A 22,104-nucleotide genomic window follows, 5' to 3' on the forward strand; every position below is an offset into this window, starting at 1 on the left:
ATGAAGATTGTGTCTATATTTTTAGCTGCTATGATTTTTGGACATTTACAGCATGACTGTAAGACATAACTAAATTAATGTTTAAATACCTTTTAAATACCGTGTCCACTGGTAAAAAGTAAAATATTGTTTGGGTGCAGTTAAAAAAAAAGGAAATATTTAAAAGGAGTAAGAGAAAATATACAGGAAATGCAAACATCTTTGGCTTCATTTTTAAGAACAAAATAATTTGTTGACTTCTCTTATTACAATAATCTTTTACTTCACACAACTTTTGTATACAAAAGAGATTTAAAACACCATCCCTAAGTAATAACTTCCAACTCATTAAGCTTTTGTTGTCATTTCCTCAGAAGTGAGGTAGGAATATTCACAATAATTCCTTTGATAGCAGTGTAGAAGTCGTTGCTATAAATGAGATAAGATATTCTCTCTTCCCCACTTTAACATATCTCTACCCTAATTTTAAGGAAGTGGTTTTACATAGACTTTTCTAACAGGAAACTTTCCTTCTTATTCCTGTTTTCCCTCCTCTGGTAGGTTCACATTCCAACAGTGCTCAAATTACAGTTTCATTGACTCTCCCTCAAATACACTTTCCCCATTGAGCTCAGGCTCATATTAACAATGTTAACTACTGTCTCAGTCTTTCTGAAGAAGTTTCCTTAAACATAATCACTGAAACTTTAGCCCTCGGTCAATTACAAGATGTTCTATTTTCTTAAAATATTGCAAATTTCAGGACAAAGCTGTGGAAGAATTGTTTGAAAGCAGGAACTGAGAGGATATCTAGAGCCTGACTGAAGTTTGGGCATTACAGAGGCCTGCTTGGGGTGAGACACAGTTGCCACTTCCAGGATGGCTGGTGCGCACAGATCAGCTCCTCCACGGTTCCCTGGGCAGCACAACCTGCCCTCCTCACAGCTCCAAAGGGGAGTAACGGAGGATGGAGCAGGGTGAAGACACCGTGGCCAAACTCTGTTGCACTCCCTGTGCTGGGCCGCTGATAAGCCGCACAGTGGCTGTCTAATGGGGGATATACGATAACATGTCCAGTGCTGAGCCAGCAAAGGTGGAAAATGACTCCTTTCAGATGAACTTTGCTCATTATAATCTCATTATAATGTCAAAACACACCTCCATCCCAAAAGTTACCCACCTCCGAGGTACGACCACCCCTCACTGAGCATGCGCTCTAGATTTTCGGTTGACTGTACCTTTAAATGAAAGCGAGAAACTTTTTCACCAATCAATAACAATATTAAGTATGACTCTAGTCACTCAAGCTCCATCTGAATGTAAAGAAAAGTATAAAAGGTGAACTAAGGATGAAAAGGAGAAGGGAAGAATCCATCGTAAATTCTGGATCAGTCCACGGGCTGATCCCCCTTTCCTCCCCTTGGACTGGAACGCTGCCTGAGGAGACCAAGAAGTGGGAGGGAAGATTCCATTGTAAATTCTGGATCAGTCGATCAGCTGATCCCCCTTTCCTCCCCTTGGGTTGGGATGCCGCCTGAGGAGATTCAAGACTGACAGCCCTCTCCCATCTTCTGGGGTGAGTGATGATTGCACATTTGTACATCAGAGCTAGCTAAAAACCCCACGCTCTAGTAGAGAATTTCCTGTACTGACATCCGAAACCTGCTTTGTAAATGTTGCATTTGAATAAATCATGCTGTTTGTGAACTCAACTACTTGTTTGAGGGGAGGTGATTGGACCTACAGCTGACAGGCTGTTCCTGAATCCGATACTGCCAGGGTCGAGCTTATAGTTGATCACACTATTTGGAACTCGATTCGCTCCTAGGAAGGTGATCGGACCTACGGTCCACAGACCGTTTGTGAATTCGATACTGATTTGATATCTCCTTTCCCCTCCCACCACCACCACTACAGCTTTCAAACTGCAACATTTCACAAAAGCTTTTCCACATAAAATATACTCTGTGTGCTAAACCCACTTCTTTCAAGACTTAGTTACCGAACAAAGAATGACATTACTATAATTCCTAGTCTTCACTTGCCACTCTTGTTACCCTGAAACAATTTCCTACATAACAGATCTAATTAAAACTTGAATCTTCCATAGATTTCATGTTAAGATCTACTTATATTTGGATTTATGCAATTTCTACAAACTATCAGATTCTAAAATTATACAATTGTTTTATTATTTCACTAATGAGATACTGAAAATAGAAATGAAAGTTTCTTTTTCCACATTTCAGTTCTCACAGATCATTAGGCTTTTCTATTCTTGTATTTCTAAAGTTAGCATCATCCACTGCATATAAAAAAGGGCAAAATAGCAATTGCACACAACTGTGATAGTAACCTTGATGTTAGTCTTTTTAATAATATATTCCAATTCGTATTTCTCAGGTGTTAATTTCTACAAGATTAATAGGAAAAAAAAAGTACTAAAACCAACAGTTAAAGACAGCTGATATATTCCTTGTTAGCAGACAGAACTCGGCAATCAAGTAGAAGATAACCAGAAGGATTTACAACTAGATTTACTAAATCATCACTTTTCCAAGGTCTTTTACAGTTTTACAATATGCATTACGAAATTTCACTCCTTCGAGCATGTTTATTTCTCATTTCCTTCAGTGTAAGCACATTTACCCCTCTATCTTTTTTATTTCAGTAGCTTTAAAGTATCTGGCATTATATTTCAATGTGATAAGTGGCTGAAGAAACTGCAGAGTAATCTTTCAGGAAGTTAATTCTAGCTCTAAACCATAGGTTGATTAATCCAAACAGATAATTATCATTTGGTATTTGATGTAGATAGCCAACGCAAAACAGACACATTCAGTTAGGGACTGCACAGGAACTCCATCACCAAGCCCAATTCCATGCGGCAACGACAGACACTTCTGGTCTGGCTCATCTTCAAAATCCTGCTACAACTAGGATTCCTCATAAAAGCAATGGGAGGGACAAAGGTGGCCATGTTTTGAAGCAGGCTAAATGAATTCATCTTAGGCTTGTACTTGTTTATAAGCAGTGAGAAGCCCCATACTGAAAAGTTTTGAAATAGCAAAGAATATAGGTTATTGTATTTGTATTGTATTTGTGTTCGTATAAACCATCTGGTTAATTGGTCACTGTCTTGCAAATATATTTTCTTGAATTTGGCTTCCTGAAAGTATGTATGAAAAGTAAGAAATTCGTCTATATGTATAAATACTGGGACTATATCATGTGAAAATAGGCAGGACAAAAACTCCTAAAGAGAAATACCTTCAAGATAAACTGCGCAAAATGATCGCAAATGATATAGTAAGTGTACTTAAGACATGAGGTACTCTGTGCTAGCTTACAACAAAAATATTGGTACAGAACAAAAAGTTTTATTAGAAATGTAAGCAGAAATGTAACAAAATCTAGCTATTCTTTGCCAAAATTAAACAAATTCCGTCTTGAAGTAAAAAGCTATTTCTAAACAGGACATGGTATTTATTACAATAGCAGTATTCAAATGGAATCCAAACACCATGCTTACAACTAAGACCATAAGGTCCTTAAAATAAGATCATTTTTAGAACAAATGTTTCATTCCTTTCCACAAAGGAAAAAAATCTATGGTTTGTACAGGCAAATCAGAGTACTCTGAAACATAAAAGGGAAAACTGTACCTTCTATATAGAAAAGGAAATAGAGAATAAAAATACAGAATACTTTAAGAAGACATTTCATCTAGTCAGATTATCCTTCCTTTCCTTAAAGGTAGTATAATGAGATTTCAGATTTATCAGGCACAACAGAAGTGACAAATTTCTGTTGATTCTACAGCAGCCTTTCAATCCAAAGGGAAAGCCCTGAGCAGACACTCTGATGTTTTGTGAAAGAGGTACCATTTCCTATCTGTGCCATAGCTCCTTTAAAGGCCCTCAAACAAATCTGAGGCATAGTGCTCTTTTCTGCAGGATTCTATAGGAGCTCATGGAAGGTGATATGAAAATCAATAAATAAAAGGCAAAGGGTATTTGGAGATTCTTTAAAACCTAGATTAAAAAAAAAAAAAAAAAAAAAAAAAACTCTTTACATGTATTGAAAGCAAACTAGCTATCTCCAAAGCTCAGGAATACTATTTTTAAATTTAGCATTGTTTCACATGCTAAATTATTTTTAATTAATCACACTCAAATTGCAGGGCAAGTGCCTCCCCTCTGCTCCACTCCCTTACTCCCTAATCTTCCTTATAATCCCTGATCCTGATCATCCTGATTGTGAAGATGAACCTTCTGGTCCTGCCTGTTCACTCAGGTCTTCTTCCAGACTATCCCAGTCTGATCCTGACAAGAAATCCAACAATGCTGACAGTCTGCACTAAGACACACTTTATTCTTTTTAGTTGCATCTTTACTTTTCTTTTTTTTTTCTTATATCAATCTCATAAACATAGCACAAAATAGAAAATAAGTTTCATGTGAAAACACTGCAGTTGATAAATATCTATTTCTCCACAAAACAATAAATTAGGCCACATCTGTGAGCTACTTACTTGTGTAAGTGAGCTGAAATCCCTGGTCAGTATCAGATCCATTGGTATTAAATTCTATCCATAAATGGTTAGAAGTACTATTAAGGATAACTCCCATCATCTCATCTTTAGTGAAGGCTCCCAGAGACCGGGAAGAACTGTCTTTTCCATCATACACCTGGGAGAAATAAAATCACAGTAAGAAAAATGGACCTCAAGTTTGAGTCGATTAAAAAGTTGATTGTGGGGTACATACCACTTTAAAAATAATTCTCCTGGTTTTGTAGTCCAATGAGATATAAAATATTTTATTACCCTTAAGACTTTTCATATATTTTTTTCTTTATAGTATTAGTGAGCTTATCTAGAATTAATTAATTATTTATACATGACTATCTTCAGATATTTCATAACCTCAGGTTATTTTTTTATGACCCGAAGATAATGCCGTTTCAGTCACAGGTGTCTCTTGTGAAATCACAACAGAAGAGGGGCTGGAGGGGGTAAACCTCATTCTACTCTGTTTTCTCCTATCTGGAAATAGCAAAAACAGGACTAGGGTATTAACTCATCTTCCCCCTTTTATTCCAGACTCTGACCCTGCAATAATCATTTTATAGTCGGTTTGAACAAATATCATCTGATACTTCAGCAATCGTATGTGTCTCTTCCCAAACTAAATGTTATTTATTATATTAATATATTGAGAAAATTATATGTGAGAGAAAATCATCAATAATTATCCTCTGTGATTTTTCTTTCCCTTAAGTCCAAGCTTTGTCTCAACTGCTAGAATCTTTTCCCTAACGTGCAGTAACCTGCAAGCGCTCTCTTTGAAATCACTAGTCTTGATCATTACTCATGCACATAATCTAACTGATACCAAAAATTTCTGAAAACTGTTTGTGGTTTCTCGTGCACCACTTAACTTCAATGTGCAGCTGAATTTTGCAACTACTACCCCCCCAGTAGTAAACCAGTACATACAGTTGGATATATACAGTTGGAATTAGTTTTATATTTTAAAAACAAGTAAATATATATTTTTAAAAAGGGCTATTTTAAAATGTTTTCTCCCCCAGAACTAAAAACATTTAGTGACTCAAAATCTTTTATTCTACCGCTACCGAGAGGTGAATGCAATGACCTATGCACCAACTGAAAGGCCAGACTGCTTTGCTGCAAAGATCTTTATACTGTAACTTAAGTAAAATATTTTCAGAGTATTTTTTTTATCTATAAGAACAACAACATCCTGAGCTGCACGAAGACTGCAGACATATATGAGGGTATAACCTGTTCTAACCCTCACTGTTCTTGAGCTTTGTATTGTAGCCTTCCAAACACAGGTCCTAGATGACAGCTGAGATTAAGAGCAACATTGGGATAGCAATCATAAAAACAGATAGAAGATGAATTGCTAGATTTTCAAGCGAGGCAAACCTAAATAAAAGGAAAAAAATAAGATTAGGAATAAAAAATGGTTTGACCAATCTGTGTGCTTTTGTAAAGAGTCTTAACTCCCCAATTTTGCAGGTTGTAGATCTCGTTCGAGTACCTAGAGGTTTCTTTCTTTTCCACATGCTCAGATTTACTTCATGTCAGGTAAGAAAAGGTGAAAAGAAAGAGAGTAGATGGTGTGTTTAGCCTGAAATAGGATATAATCAGAGTAAGCAACCACAGTTCAGACATATTTCTGAATCGCCTTGAGGAATAATAAAAAAAATAATAAAATAGTGTCCCTTGAGAATGAAATGATCCTCCATGCTGAAAAAAAAGATGCACTGTAGATCCTAAGGTATTTCTCTTTTTCCTAATTAATTAAAAAAATGCTAATTTCTTCCAAAAATGCAAAATGCAAAAAGAGTAACAGTAGAGACTTAAGAAATCTCTGAGGAAGACATATTTGCAACCCTGTTTGAAGGAATAGCTCCAAACATGCACAAACAAAATTGACAGTTAATCCTCAAGATGCTGTAGTATTAGCATATCCTTGAAATAGGAGAGCTGGGAGAGCACTGCAGAACACCCAAACTTAAGCAGAAGCCATTATCTTGCCTCTTTATGAAGACTTTGTAGTAGCAGTTTCTTGAATCTTTTGTATAGTTCTGGTCAGTACCTGTCCTGAAGGGCATAGTGAAGTTATGGAAAGTACAGACAAGCCAGGGATTTCAGAGCATTTCTCTTAGAAGCAGAAAGTAAACTTGGACAGCAGAAGGCTGAGCACAGATATGGCTGAGGTTTACAAAATCATGAAGGCATTAGAGAAAACGAATGCAAAACTATTCATCACATCCAGCTTTGTTAGAGAAAAGTATACACTGAGGGAACTTTTATGACATGAATTATAAAGACAGAAATGAAAGTGCACACTTGACACAGCAGGGAATGAACTTCCAGGCTTTGCTGTCACAGGGGAGGCAGATAGTGCCAGCTGATTTAAAGAACTAACAGATTCAAAGACAACAGATCCATAATACATAATGAAGAGAATAAGCAGCAAAGTGTTGTTTAACTTAATCCAATAGTTGTGAGTTCTGGGAAGCATAAGGGCAATGGAATGCCCAGGCTTATGTTTTCCCTAAATAACACTTCCAATTACCATTAGCAGAAATAAAACACTTAAAAGGACCACTTGATCTGACCCAAAAAGGTAGTACTTATGTACCTGAGATAACTGGCATGATTTAGAAAAACAAACATTCTTTTTCTAGATGGCTTTCTATGCTAAGTTCCTGGAGTGTTCTCTGTTTTCAGATGTTTTAAACCAACACAAAATATCTCTTTTTTAGTGGTAGTCAAACAGTATCTCCTCATACTGCATGGCAAGATCAGAAAGAACATTTCAGTCAGCCTGGAAGTTTGGATATGTTCCATAACCAAAAAAAATCAGAGGCTGAATGGCACATTTACAAAATCTGAATAATCTAAATATCTTAGCCAGGTTATATCTAAAATAAACAAAGGCAGGACATAACACAAGAATTAACATTCAGGTATCCATGTTGTTTAACCCTGAGCATATTTTAAGTTAATATTTGGCCTAGGCCAAGTGGCAGTCTTCCAGACGATATCTGGGTAAGATTTGGAGTCTTGCATAAGTCAAGACCTGATTCCAACAGGGCCACCCTGTTTTGGAAGTGGAGAGAGAAGAGAGTAAATTTTCATAAATGTAACTTTTGGAGAGACTATAGGGAAATCACAGAATCACATGTGAGTTTAAGGTTGGAAGGAACCTCTAGAGATCCTCTAGTCTAGACCCCCTGCTCCAGCAGGGACACCTAGAGCACGTGGCACAGGGTGGCATCCAGGCGCGTTTGGAAGATCTCCAGAGAAGGAGACTCCACAACCTCTCTGGGCAGCCTGTTCCAGGGCTCTGTCACCGTCACAGGGAAGAAGTTCTTCCTCACATGGAGATGGAACTGCCTGTGTTTCAACTCGTACCCATTACCCCTCGTCCTGCCACCAGCCACCACAGAGAAGAGCCTCGCTCCATCCTTCCTACAATTGCCTCTCAGGTACTTGAACATGTTGATCAAATCTCCCCTCAGCCTGCAGAACTGCTTTCCAGCAGGTCAACCCCTAATCTGTACTGGTGCCTGAGGTTATTCCTCCCTAGGTGCAGGACCCTGCACTTGTCCTTCTTGAACCTCATGCGGTTCCTCTCTGCCCAGCTCTCCATCCTGTCCAGGTCTTTCTGAATGGCAGCACAGTCCTCGGGAGTGTCGGCCACTTCACCCAGTTTTGTATCATCTGCAAACTTGCTGAGGGTGCACTCTGTGCCCTCGTCCAAGTCATTGATGAACAAGTCGAACAGCACGGGGCCCAGTACTGACCTCTGCAGGACACCACTGGCCACAGGCCTCCAACTAGACTCAACCCCATTTACCACCACCCTCTGGGCTCTGCCATCCAGCCAGTTCTCAATCCAATTCACTGTCCACTCATCCAGTCCATACTTCCCTAAGTCCATAGGCTTCCCTATGAGGATGTTATGGGAGACTGGGTCGAAAGCCTTGCTAAAGTCAAGGCAGACAACATCCACGGCCCATCATCCATCCAGCCAGTCACCTCATCATAGAAGGCTATCAGGTTCGTCAGACACGATTTCCCCTTGGTGAATCCATGCTGACTACTCTTTTTCACTTTCTTTTCCCTGACATGCCTAGAGATGATCTCTAGGATAAGCTGCTCCATCACCTTTCCAGGGTTGGAGGTGAGGCTGACCGGCCTGTAGTTTCCTGGCTCCTCCCTCTTGGCCTTTTGGAAGACTGGAGCGACGTTGGTTTCTTCCAGTCCTCCGGCACCTCCCCCGCTCTCCATGACCGCTCAAAGATGATGGAGAGCGGCTGAGCAATAAACCCTGCCAGTTTCCTCAGCATTCTTGAGTGTATCTCAGCCAGGTCCATAGATTTATAGGTGTCCAGTTTGCATAACTAATCCCTAACCCAATCCTCCTCGAATAGCAAAGAGAGTTTAATTGTATAAATTCAAGCTGTGCTGTCTCATTGGCCTTCAGAGTCAGCGAACAGGTCTTGCAGAACAGACACAGCCATAGTTTTGACTCTGTTTCCTTAGGAACCTCAAGGTTTATGTGACAATTTTTACGTGTAGATGTTTACTGATCTGTAAAAGAAGAAAGTATCTAACAGATTGCTTGGAACAGCTTTCTCTCAAGAAAATCTTTCTCACATCTCCAGGGGATACCTCTAAGTGTACTTAGATTCCAAATGATAATTTAGTTTCTGGAATGTTTGTTCACATTTTTTTTAAGGATTTCCTCTTCAGATAGTCTGCTAAATTATTTATAAAATTAGTAAGGGCAAAACTATTGGGAGACATATGTACAGTATCTGAGCAGCTCAGTGAGCAATTAAATTCTTCCCTGCCTATTATGTCTATTCATATTGAAAATAATTTGGAGGATCTGCACTGTCAAACCTTGGAACACAGGAGCAATGGACAATATTGACCATATGGTTTCTCCAATTAGTCAATTCTCTTCGCTCTAGCTAGAAGCAAAAACATGAGCCAAGTTCCTGGACTAATTCATTCAAGGTCTCTAACCCTAATGAGGAGTTCATTATAAATGATGTTGTAGGTAAAGGTAGAGAAATGCTGCTCTCTAACTGTAACATTCTAACAATGTTGGAGACTGCTAAGGTTTTGCTTATTTCATGGTCAACTCCAGTTTGTACTTACTAGAACAAGCTCATTAGCATAGACAGAAATGGCTATATTAGTAAATCCAGTGCTTAAAAGGGCAGTATCCTTTTTCTTTTCTTCTTCTTTTCATTTTTTTAAAAAACTCTCTCATCTTTTTATTTCTCAGTGCATTGTGTTTCATAAATAAATCCAAATTTTCAAGTAAGTTAGTTCAAATTGCCACACTCTTCTTTGAAAGGCATATAAGGTGCCTTTCAAAATGGAATCATGGATAAAAGTATGACAGGCAATATTTGCTTTATAATAATAATATATTTGGAATTGAAATGGAAAGCATTCAGTGCAAATAAAAACAAAAAAAATCAAGTTAGAAATAAAGGCAGTAAGTTCTAAAACATTAAAATTGGTTGCTATGACATTTTGAGACTGCCAACTGCTATCTGAATTCTAACTTATTTGATAATTCCAAGTAGCAATTAACACTGAAAAAATAGAGAAAAAAATCTAAAGAATAATTTAATGCATGTTCAACACCTTAGATGAACTTCATAATTTTCTATACATAAAGGAAGTGCTCAAAAAAGGAAGTGTTCAAAAATGTCTCTACATTAAGGATATGTGTTCAAAGGTTACTTCCAAAGTAAGAGTAAAAGAAGGCAAATCATTCTCTGTAATTACATTTTGAGTCAATATTACAATGCTGTAGGTTAGCTGGCTTCCTTCTTTTCAAATGAGCAGATTAGTTACTTTGAAACAAAATTGCTACTGCTGCAAAAGACAAAGCAAGAAACTAACAAAGCTCCCAAAATTTGGCATAGGTAATTATATACTGCTCTTTTAAAAATAATTACAACCTTATATTTATAGTATTACTGTGAAAAGAAAATCATACAGACACCTGTAGCTCTCCACATACTAGTTCACATTTCAGGTTTTCTTTTCAGCCGGTATCTGAGCGTAAATAGCGGAGAGGCACCACACACAAGCACGGGCCTCTGGCTGGTGCAGCCCACGCAGGAGGGGTTTGCTCTGGAGTGCTGCCCCGGCATGAAGGCACCCTGGCTTTCACCACGGCTGGAGCCCCACACTGAGGGGTTGCTGCAGCCTGGAGGCACAGCCTCTAAGGACCTCCTCCTTGACAGGCGTAGGGAAAGGAGATGCGTCACTGCGGACTCAACACCGTGGGCATCTGAGTGCTGTGGAGCAGACCACCAGTTGGAGCAGCGTGGTGGGCTGAGCACTAGGTCATCTGCTGATGTGCCACTCCTGCTGGCGCAGGGCACGGGGCCTTTGGCTAGCTGTGGGTTGGCATTGCTTGGACTGGGTATAAAAGAGGGTGAACCACACACTTCTTTTGGTGCACCAAACCCATAGACAGCTGACCCAAGGAAACACTGTCAGTGGGGACGCTGCTGATGTCCACAGCATGGTGAGGAGAAATCAGGGAATTCTATACCAGAGGGTGGTCCTCAAGGAAAATACATATATTTATGTATTTTCGGTTCTGCTAGCTTTGTTATAATGTCTTAACTCTAATAAATTTTCATACTTGAAAAATGACCATTTCTCAAGTTCAGCACAACAAACGACAGACTGAAAGACTCACAGACACCTGTCTAGTGACATATCACAACAGTTTAGTATTTCTATAAATACCATTGCATTCTCAATGTCATATTACTCTTAATATCATAATTTATTTGACTTTGGCATAAATAAAAGCGATGCTAGAATTTAAATTCTGTGTGAGAAAGTGAAATGAAGATTAAAAAAAAATAATGCTAAAATATGAGCTGTTCACACATATGAGTGCTGAAGATAGTCGAAACAGGAACAATTTTCCTTTTACCTTAACGATATCTCCCTCATGCAGTTGAAAGCTCCTGGCTCTCAGACGGATTCCTTTTCCGGCCTCTGTTTCAATTTTATAGATACATTCATGGTTGTTGTCATAATTAGATGGGAAATTTGGAGATAGCAATGTTCCTTCATGTCCAGAGACAGTTGCTCCACATTCAGCTACAGAAAATAGGCACATTAAAAAAAAAAAAAAAAAGTGAATTATCCATTTCAAGAAAAAAAAAAGTTATTTTCAGTAATATTTAGACTTACGAAAACTCTAAAGCACTACTGGCTACCTAGGAAAAGTATGTTTCTGTTGGACTTCATCTATTGCACAGACTCCTAGAAAATCCCTGCAAAGCTGCTATCTATCTATCTCCAGCATTTCACTTCATATACTAATTATATGCCTTGTTTTATACTGAGGAAAACCTGGGCTCTTTTATCTAGTCCCCTTTACCTCCACTTTATTCCTTGGTCCTCCAATTAGATTAAGCTATAATGAAGGCTAGCTTGATTTCATAAACCTGGAAGTTTTGTTGAAATATAGTTATTGTAGTAGCATTTCAAATAAATGTAACATTGTTTCATTGCTTGCATTTAATCCCCTGCTCAGCTTAATTCATTTACAAATAAATATTAGATAAAAAAGAAAAGGAATCAACTGCTGAGGCTAAAGAATCTTTAAATAAATGAAGAGTATCTTTTTTTTTTTTTTTTCCCCAAACAGGAATAAAAAGCAAAACCAAGAACATATTGACATGAGTCAGGGCCAAGCAGACAGCTCCCTTTCTTTCCGGGTAAAAGAGTAGATAAGTCTTTCACAGCCACCTAGAATGTGAACTTAAAGACACTGTCCGTGGTAGAGACTTTTGTCCCTTGCAAAGTAAAGAATAAAGAAAAGTGGTATATTACAGTCTGTGGGCTCAGATTGCTTTATGAATAAAGACTAACAATGTGCAAAATAAATTTCAGTATTCAAACTGAAAACATTCAAAGTGATAGAAAATTGGTATCCTGCTCAAGCAAACATTGGAGGTACTTAAAAAGGTGTTAAAAATATCAGATGAAACATAAAATATTGATGTTTGTCTACAATGATTTTAAAAAATACAGATATGTTTGAATGGCATTTAGGCCTCACTGTTCAGCCCAAAGATAAACTGGGTTGAATCCAGATTTTTACCTGAACATCATTCAGGGCTCGACATAAAAATAAACAATGAATAATGAAAAAAAGCAAAATCCTAAAAGAGCTTTTCTTCTGATATAGCAAGGCTATTTGTTTTAAAGTCTGTTCTCCTCTCTCTCTCTCCTTTTTTTTTTTTTTTTCCTTTTTCCCTATATATGTTAAATAGATCAGAACCAGGACTCTAAGGACATTAAAATATTCATTCATGGGAGTGTGTGTATGTGTGTAATTTTAAGTACACCTGGGAATGGTTTATCAGATACAACTTTGAAAATGTATACCTTAGGGACATCAGAAAATCATATAAATATTTTTAGGGACAAATTAATGTTATAGAGAAATAATCTAAAAATATTGAGTTTAAAACTCAGAGGCTTTGACAGGCATTATCAAAATTAAGTTTTTCATGCTTTTGAAAAATCTAGAAGTCAGCAACATTTTTGGCACTTTAGATGTACCTGCTACACCTAGAAGAAGCCATGAACAGCAGTATGCAGAGCCTGTGCTAGGCAGTAGGAAGTGTTTAGACACGGAAAAGGCCTCTTGTCCCAAGTATTTTACCCAGCAGTATAGAAAATGTCATGCTTATATTCTTTTAAAATATCTGCAGTATATATTTACTTCTCCTTTTCCCACAGTAGTGTAGTAATTAACGCATGAAGCCATAATGTGTCAAACCTAAATTCAATTAATTCCTTTGTCTCCGGTGAACTAAGAAAGCACCTTCTACCACTTCTGCTTCACATAAATAGATTAGAAAATCAATTAGCCACAAAGTGAGCAAATGTGGACTAACCTCTTTAGTACAATGAATATGGCATTGCACAGGGGAAAGATGACCACTTCTTCAAGGAAGTTCATACATTAAACATTTGGGAAATAAAATTCTAAAATAACTCACGAATCAACATTCACTGTTGCCATGTGCCTATAGAACAACTAGATTAGAAAAATATGTTCATATTCTTGCCCCTTTTCATTGATTCCAATAAATCTTTAATTTTTATTAAAAAAAAAGTAATACAAATCGATTAGAAGTTTGTTATTATATTGCTGTCAATATGGTCAGTGGCAACCTAAATTGACAGGATCAGCTGATCACTTGTACTCTTACATTTTTCTCAATTTACTCAGGTATTTTAAATGTATTTTGGAGCAAAACCAAAAAAAAAAATGAGTAAACCAATAGATTAGTTCAAAAGAAATATGTATAAATATCTGTCCTGAAGGGAATACACACATACGCACACACGTAAATTAGAATAAACTAATAGGGGATTTTATCTGAAGAAAGCAACAGTCTACTACTTCCTTAGAATTCAAAATAAATCAAATGAAGCTTCCATTCAAAAGACTAGGACATACTCCTAACATAAATAATTAATATTATTTATAGTAAAATCAAAAAGGCAATGAAGAACAATGTACCTACCTGAGAATTGTACCAGAGGACTGTGGAAAACAGCTATGTAAAAATTCATTCAAAGTGCACAACATTGAGTATGCTACCTCTATCCAGAGGGAAAATATTTTAGAGGAGAAAATATATGCTTTACTTTTACTACAACTTTTTTATAGTCTATTGTATCCTTGCTGAGGGCTGCAGCAAATGGGAAAAAGCTACCTTATTAAATAGTTGTTTGTTTTTTTTCTCTGTTGTGGTGAGTGCAATCTGTCTTGAATAGATGCTTGACTGCATTCTTTGTTGTTTTGTTTAAGAAAGTCACTTAAATTTTATTTACATAAATAGTTTTGGTTTTGTTTTCATTCTCACACTTTAAATTGGATAAAAGCAAACTGTCTAAGGCAGATCTTTTGAAGATCATCAAACAATTCCTGAATATGAAAACAGATTCTATAAAACAAACACAATTCAGGGATTCTGGAAATGCTTTGAAATATAGCTCGTGTAAAACAAAACAAAACAACAAAATAACAATAACTTTGTTTAGTAAAAAAGTTTGCTCTATTACTTTTCTTCTAGACATCATGCTAAAACACTTGACAGGATTTTAAGCAGATCTCCAAAGAAAAGATCAAATAAAAGTCATATCTTAGCAGTTTAAAGGCTTATTTATCCAAAGCTCTTTTAGTGAATAGACAACAGCTTTGTTTTATTTATGAAATGGTGTAGGAGTTCATAAAACAGGAGAACAACTTGAGTTCAGACTGTTGATAGGTTTTGTTTATCTTTCTGTTGGGTAGTACTGTTACCCAGTAGCACAGTAATGTGACACTATCACCAAGGCAAAAGGGATCAGAGATTAAGCTGGAACACAGTAGGCTCTGTTTTCACACAACAGCAAAATTGCTTGACAATGAGGCATAAAGACAACAAACCTACATTATTCCTCTCTCAAAGATAAAAAAAAAAAAACTTTAAAATGTAGAAAGAAAGCAAAAGGAGGACCTCAGGCAAATGTTCCTTCTGAATTTAAGTGATGAAGATAAAAGGTCTCATATAAAAAAACACCCTTTCATTTTGAAAACAGAGTGAGAGGGCCCATTATGCACCAGCTGAAATCCATTAGTGTTCCTTGTTTTTTTAAAGGAAACACATGAAAATTGGAATTATTATATTGCTCTATGTTTTAAACATTCAGCTGCATTGGTTCTCAGATACTAATTTAAACAAATCTTCATTTTTATGTCAAACAATGGCAGAGAAGGATTCACAAAAGGTAAACACCCTGCAGTTGTGTTTCTAAAAACGTAGTTATATAAGATAAAGACATTGAAACATACAACATGAAGAAGCTTGATTAAAAAAAATCCATTAAATAACTGCAAGTAAGTTATATGAAATTAAAATCTACTTAAAGATTAAATAACATAAATATGACAGTAGTTACGTATAGTTTTCCCAAACTCAGAGGATCCTGGATACATATCTCTCCTTCCCACTGCCTGAAAATGCAGAGACTAAAATGCTGATGTTTTTGAAGATTTCCTGCTCAACAGCAACTACACATAATTTAAATCAGAACTCTGTATAAAAGCTAGCTAAAAATGAATAACAATTTTCAGACTTGGTTTGACTTCTCAAAAGTAATCTCAAATTGAAATTTTATGCTACAGAGAATTTAAAGAAAACAATGAATGTCAAACCTCAAGGGTCTCAAGAAATCTTCAGTGCTATTCAGGCTAACAAGGTTCTCACATTTCAACTGCCATGGAAATTAACTGTGTGCTGCAACATGACAAAGCATGCTAAATATAACAGATTATTTTGCAGTGAATAGTAAACTATTAAAAAGAAACAACTTATTGAAAAGTGTCAGCAATTTGTTTTATCACTCTATCATTAACTATTCATGTACTAGTTACTGTAACAACTGAACATGATAAATTAATGTGATATTAATATGACTATCAATGAGCCATACCTCAGTGAAGTCAATTTGGTCAAATACAATATTAATACACTATTAAAAATCAAGTGCTATGCAAAATTTAATGAAAGAGCAACATCATTTAAATTTGAAGTGAAAATATGAAGCAGCTCTTTTTTTTTCAGCTTTAGGCTTAAATTACTTCACAGCTTGTTTTAGCAACACTTTATAGAGACAAAGCAGCTAACGGAGGATGAAGAAGCTACATATAATTTAAAAATACACTGTTTGTGGTAAATTTATTATACTGATATATAATTCTTAGATACTGTGCAATACTCATGTAGAAAGGCAATTTTGAATTGAATGCATTTGTGTACAGATAGTATTTTTCAGGATACGTCCTAGACATTTTTTTTTTTTTTTTAACAGCTTCTTAAGGAAACAGTGAACAGGTAAAACACAAACAAGTAGACAGAACAACATGCAAAGTATTAAAAACAAACAAACAACAACAAGAACAAAAAACAAATAAAGTATGGAATACTTTAAGAAAGGAGATTTGAAGAACTAACTCAAACTTTTTCTCTCATTACCATGGGATGTCCCAGTGCCTAAATGTGACAAGAGGCAATAAAATTGGCTAGTTATTTGCGCTTTTTTTTTTTTTTTTTGGTGAACAGGAGGAAACTTCCAACTCTAATAATAAGTTCTACAGCCACAATACTGAGTCAGTCAATCTAAACTCCTTTAGATTGAATCTAAAGTCAATCTAAACTCCGTTCTTACCCCTCTTCTTCCCCAATCCATACTAAGTAGCCCTCTAACTCTTTAAGTGTGTATACTCACTGCGTATCTTCTGTTTCATATCACATTTCTGCTTTTGAACATACCTCATTTCCCATAGGTATGAGAAGCTATTTTTGCCACTAGAATCCACTAATTAAACAGAACAACATTAACTTATTTCAGCAAAACAAAGAATAATAATACCAACAGCAGTGGACAATTTTTGCCTTCAAGCAGTGGCAAACTAGCACAGAAGACTTATCTTGAAAACTATCAAGAAAGAAATTCATAGGACACACATAAAAGGACTTCCAAAAGAAAAAAATTCTAGGAAAGAGATCCAATTTATCTGGACTGTAATGGATGACAATTCTCTGGATAAACTGAATGGAAGCAGCATAGCATAACTATGTGCAATTGGGCAGATGGAAGGTGTTATGAACTTCTGATGCAGTGCAACACAAAGAATAAATAAGAAACATTAGAGAACGAAGGAGAAAAGCAAGATTATTGTTTTCTGTACCTAAGCCTCAACTAGACAAAAGATAATCAAGGGAATCTTATCTGTATTCCAATAGCTTGCTTTGCCACAAATGAAAGTATCTCTATTAATTCTGCATGTCTCACACACATTTACAAAAACCAGAGCGTAACTCTCTGTTTCCTTCAACCATCAGTTCCCCTCAATTATAGCAAATATTGAGAGGAAAATAAAGAGAACACTGTAAGTGCACATTTAGACAACAAAAAGCACAACCAAAGGGCTGTAAGGGCAGCCAAATTTTCTCCTGTAAAAGAATGTCTATGTCCTTCATAGTGTGGGTGATAATAGACAGTGCTTGCTATAGAATAACTTCTTAGAGCGTTCTCAGTTAGCGCCTACTTAAGCACAGACTGCAGGATAACTTTTCTGAATGCAATCACTGCCTCTAGAAAGATAGGAAATACTACTTTGGCATGAAAGATTGAAGTCAATATCAACTACTAACACATTTGACATTAAAAAAAAAAAAAGGTCTTTAAACAGAGCAAAGCTCTAGCTGGACTCATAATGAGCTGGAAGAATACTGTATGAGCACTTGTAATGAGTGAAATAATGCTGAAAATGAATTCTGCCATATGCCCCAGAAGTCCTTGTTGATACGTAAGTGTTGGTATGTAGATATCTTGCACATGGAATTTGGTCACTGTCAAAATGACAAGGAGGAAGAAAGGATCTAGAGGCTACTGAACACAGTAATGTACTTAATTTGTACCACCGAACTGAGAATAGATTTGATTTCCGAACATGCATTCCAAAAGCAACAGATTTCAGTTTAAATGGGCTTTCTTCTCACTCTTTTGAGAATCAAGATGTTTTTCAACTATTTACCAAAGTTAGGAAATATTTTTACCCTTAACATGGCACATGGAATGTGTCTTTCCCTCTCAGGTCCTCCCCGCCACATCTCTCCCATCCCATGCTCTGGAAGTCAACAAAGAAGTCTTTCTTCCTAGATCTTACTCTGGACATCGCCTCAGAACTAACCTACATTATTAGATATGCAGATACAAGAACATATTGATAATGCATGAATTTCTTCATATGGAGAAAAATCCTTGAGTAACTCATGGTTAAGCAGTATGTATTAAAGGTACTATAAATACATGAATACATAAATAAACAAAATGTAGCATTTAGTATTGCCTAAGAAATAAGCCAATCACAAGGTATCAGAAATCAGACTTTTTTTTCCACTTAAATATTTTTAGGTTTTGTATATGAGACCTATCTTCACAATGCTATATGAGGAATGATTGAATCAAAAAGAAAAAAGTTTAAGAACAGTTTGTGATGACTTGTGACCACCACTGCAAATTGTGTGGAACTACTACTACAAAGTCTGTAAGTCTACAAACTGATAACAATGTTTATTCCAAGTATGTTAGGATTGATCATTTTAGGTTTTTTCCTGTGCCTGTATATAGGGCTGGATATTCCTTCTGAGTCAGAGGGAGTGCAAGACCAATACAAAATCTACCACAATTCAACAGATACATAGACACTGGTTCTGAAGACCAACAGTTCGAGGAGAAGAATCTTCAGCATAACATACATGGAAAAAAGGGCTGATTTAGTTCAATATTTTTAGAAAGAAAAAAAGTAAGAATCCACAACATTGTAAGACTACTGTTTCAAAACCGATTTGTGATTATATGAAAAATATATCTCCCCATTCCACAATTAAGGAAAAAAAAACTAAAAAAAAAAGCAATTTACAGAGTTTTTCACATAAAATCAAATAGATTATGTACCTAAACAGAAAAGAAATATGTATCTGAAAAGTAGAAAAAAGCTTTGATTCCATGAGTGCTCTGCATTTTTTTTCAGTTGTCAGAAAAAAAAAATATAGACTTAAAAAATAATAGGTACAGACATTATTATGAAAAGAAATACAAAAGGACTATTTAGCCATATTATTCTGGATAAATGCCAATTGTCTATACACAATTTATGTATATATATATATATATATATATATATATATATATATATAAACTTTCTTGAACAATTAAGAATAGGGATCTTGTACATGGATTTAAGGAAAGATATCTTCAAATCAGTTTACAAATGGATTCAAAATCAAACTTAATAAAAACATAAATGAAATGTGAGGTCTCAGTTAATAAATTTGTTCTCTGCATAAATTACTGACTCGTCACGTATACATATGATTGGATCCGTAACTCTAAATCATACATGCATAAAGAGACAGGTGACCAAATCCGTGTCTGGCATGGTAATTGGATACACTACTCTTATAATTTCATGGCTAATTCTATGCCTGATAATTACGTTAACTGTTGATACTTTGTACCCTTTGCAAGTTTGCAATATGTCATTCATAATATGGAAATTACTCTATAAGCATTTTCAAGATAATGGTTATGAATTCCTCCTTACAATATCTCGCATAGGAATGACTTTCTAAAAGCTAAAAACAAAAGAAAAAAAAAGATAGAGAGAAAAGGGATATGACAACAATATAAAGTAAGACTCGTATAAATTAATAGGTTTCAATATTTCTAATGTTTTTAGAAGTTTATAATAGCTGAACTAAAATGCGTATTTGAAGGTGGAACAGAGAAGCCTGCCAGAGAGAAGAAGTTAAAAAAAAAAAAAAAAAAAAAGAATTTCTAAAAACAATTAACTTACTGGAAATTCTATAGATCAGGGAGTGTACTGCTCTTCATAGAAAATGGTATTTCCTTATTACTTAATGTACTTCAGGCATGTATTTTGATTCCCCTTCAGAGAAAACTAGGTTTATGATTGCTAAAAAATTCTGGTCGGAAATGGGGATAAGCAATTTCATATTGAATTTATACACTGAAAGTCTTTGAGCCTTTTGTGAGAACACCTTTGTTTACATGAATGCTGGCTGCATGTAACTTCAAAACAGGCTTTCCATTAAGAATAATGGTTCAAAATTTATAATCAAATAAGACATGAATGAGATAGATTGAATACATGAATAATATCTTGCTCAAACATGAAAACGAAAATATAAAATAAAATCTTAGATTTAATGAAATTAGGTTAACAAGATGCTAATTTTGAATAAAATCTTCAACTCCAACTGTATATCTGATTATTACAGTACAATTCTCAGTGTACAAAAATTCATAATAATTGATTTTTACATGAATATAACCTGAAACATTTAATTGTACTCATTAAATCTTCTCTTTTTCCAGCAAGTGCCTCAAGCTAAGGATTTTGGGAACAGACTTTGGGATTAGCTTTTCAAATAAATAGTTGTACTTAAAAGTTATTGAAAAATATATCAAAATAGAACGAAGTTTTTAATAAATAGGCACATTTCATTCATTGTTTTTGCTGTGTTTTTTTGTTTTGTTTTGTTTTTTTCTTAAAGCATGAAAGTGTATGTCAGATTGGCAGAGGTTATATTTTTGACACATCTGTTGCCACCTTTAAATTAATTCTTCACTATTTAAAAGATGTGAGTAAACAGTATTTTCATATTCTTCCACTGCTGTCACAACAGGTAGCATACATATTCACTCGGTGCATACTAAATACATTTCAATATTTATTAATTTCTTCCTAATGTAGTTTAAAGATTCCTTGGCACTTTCAGCAGATAGGACTCAACTAAAGAGGCAGCAAAATGTACTTATTTCTGCAGCAATCAATTGACTCTTACCAAAAAGAATCACAGAATGGTTAAGGTTCGAAGGCACCTGCTCCAACAGGGACACCTAGAGCACGTGGCACACGGTGGCATCCAGGGAGGTTTTGAAGATCTTCAGAGAAGGAGACTCCACAGCCTCCCTGGGCAGCCTGTTCCAGGGCTCTGTCATCCTCACAGGAAAGATGTTCTTCCTCACATGGAGGTGGAACTGCCTGTGTTTCAACTCATACCCGTTACCCCTCGTCCTGTCACCGGCCACCACAGAGAAGAGCCTGGCCCCATCCTCCCTATGATCACCCCTAAGGTACTTGACCATGTTGATCAAATCTCCTCTCAGTCTTCTTTTCTCCAGGCTAAACAGGCCCAGTTCGCTTAGTCTTTCCTCATATGACAAATGCTCCCATCCCTTAATCATCTTCATGGCTCTACACTGGACCCTCCCTAGAAGCTCAATGTTCTTCTTGCACTGGGGAGCCCAGAAATGCACAAAACACTCCAGGTGCGGCCTCACCAGAGCTGAGCAGAGGGGCAGGACCCACTCCGTCGACCTGCTGGCAACGCTCTTCCTGATGCAGACCAGGATCCCATTGGCCTTCTTGGCCACAAGGGCACATTGCCGCCTCATGGTTAACCTGTTGTCAATGAGGACTCCCAAATCCCTCTCTGTGGAGCTGCTTTCCAGCAGGTCATCCCCTAATCTGTACTGGTGCCTGGGGTTATTATTCCCCAGGTGCAGGACCCTGCACTTCTCCTTGTTGAACCTCATGAGGTTCTTCCCTGCCCAACTCTCCATCCTGTCTAGGTCTCTCTCAATGGCAGCACAGGCCTCTGCAGTGCTGGCCACTCCACCCAGTTTGGTATCATCCGCAAACTTGCTCAGGATGCACTCTGTACCCTCGTCCAAGTCATTGACGAACAAGTTGAACAGTACTGGACCCAGTACTGACCAAAATGGACTACTGCCATACCTCTAACACACTGCCTACCAGATGGGATAAGGCACGATGACTTTTTGTTTCTTACAGCACTTGCAAGGCTTGGTTAGGAAGACAGGTCTGGAGTTCGTCTCATCCTCTGCCAGGGTGAAATCAAAAA

General features: G+C 36.5%; 1 protein-coding gene across 1 annotated transcript in view; it reads right to left on the minus strand.

Moving 5' to 3' along the window:
• The window catches only part of CSMD1 (CUB and Sushi multiple domains 1), a 994,655-nt gene that overhangs the window by 199,902 nt on the left and 772,649 nt on the right, over positions 1-22,104 (minus strand). Inside the window, exons 22-23 of the mRNA XM_088530602.1 lie at positions 11,508-11,677; positions 4,514-4,670 (exon numbers count right to left, since the gene is read on the minus strand). Of these exons, the coding sequence (XP_088386728.1) occupies positions 4,514-4,670; positions 11,508-11,677 (327 nt within the window). The remainder of the gene's footprint in view (positions 1-4,513; positions 4,671-11,507; positions 11,678-22,104) is intronic.

The sequence above is a fragment of the Tinamus guttatus genome, unplaced genomic scaffold, assembly GCF_059628265.1.
Source record: "Tinamus guttatus ecotype Peru unplaced genomic scaffold, ASM5962826v1 Tinamus_guttatus_pri_ptg000383l, whole genome shotgun sequence".
Classification (NCBI taxonomy): Eukaryota; Metazoa; Chordata; class Aves; order Tinamiformes; family Tinamidae; genus Tinamus; species Tinamus guttatus.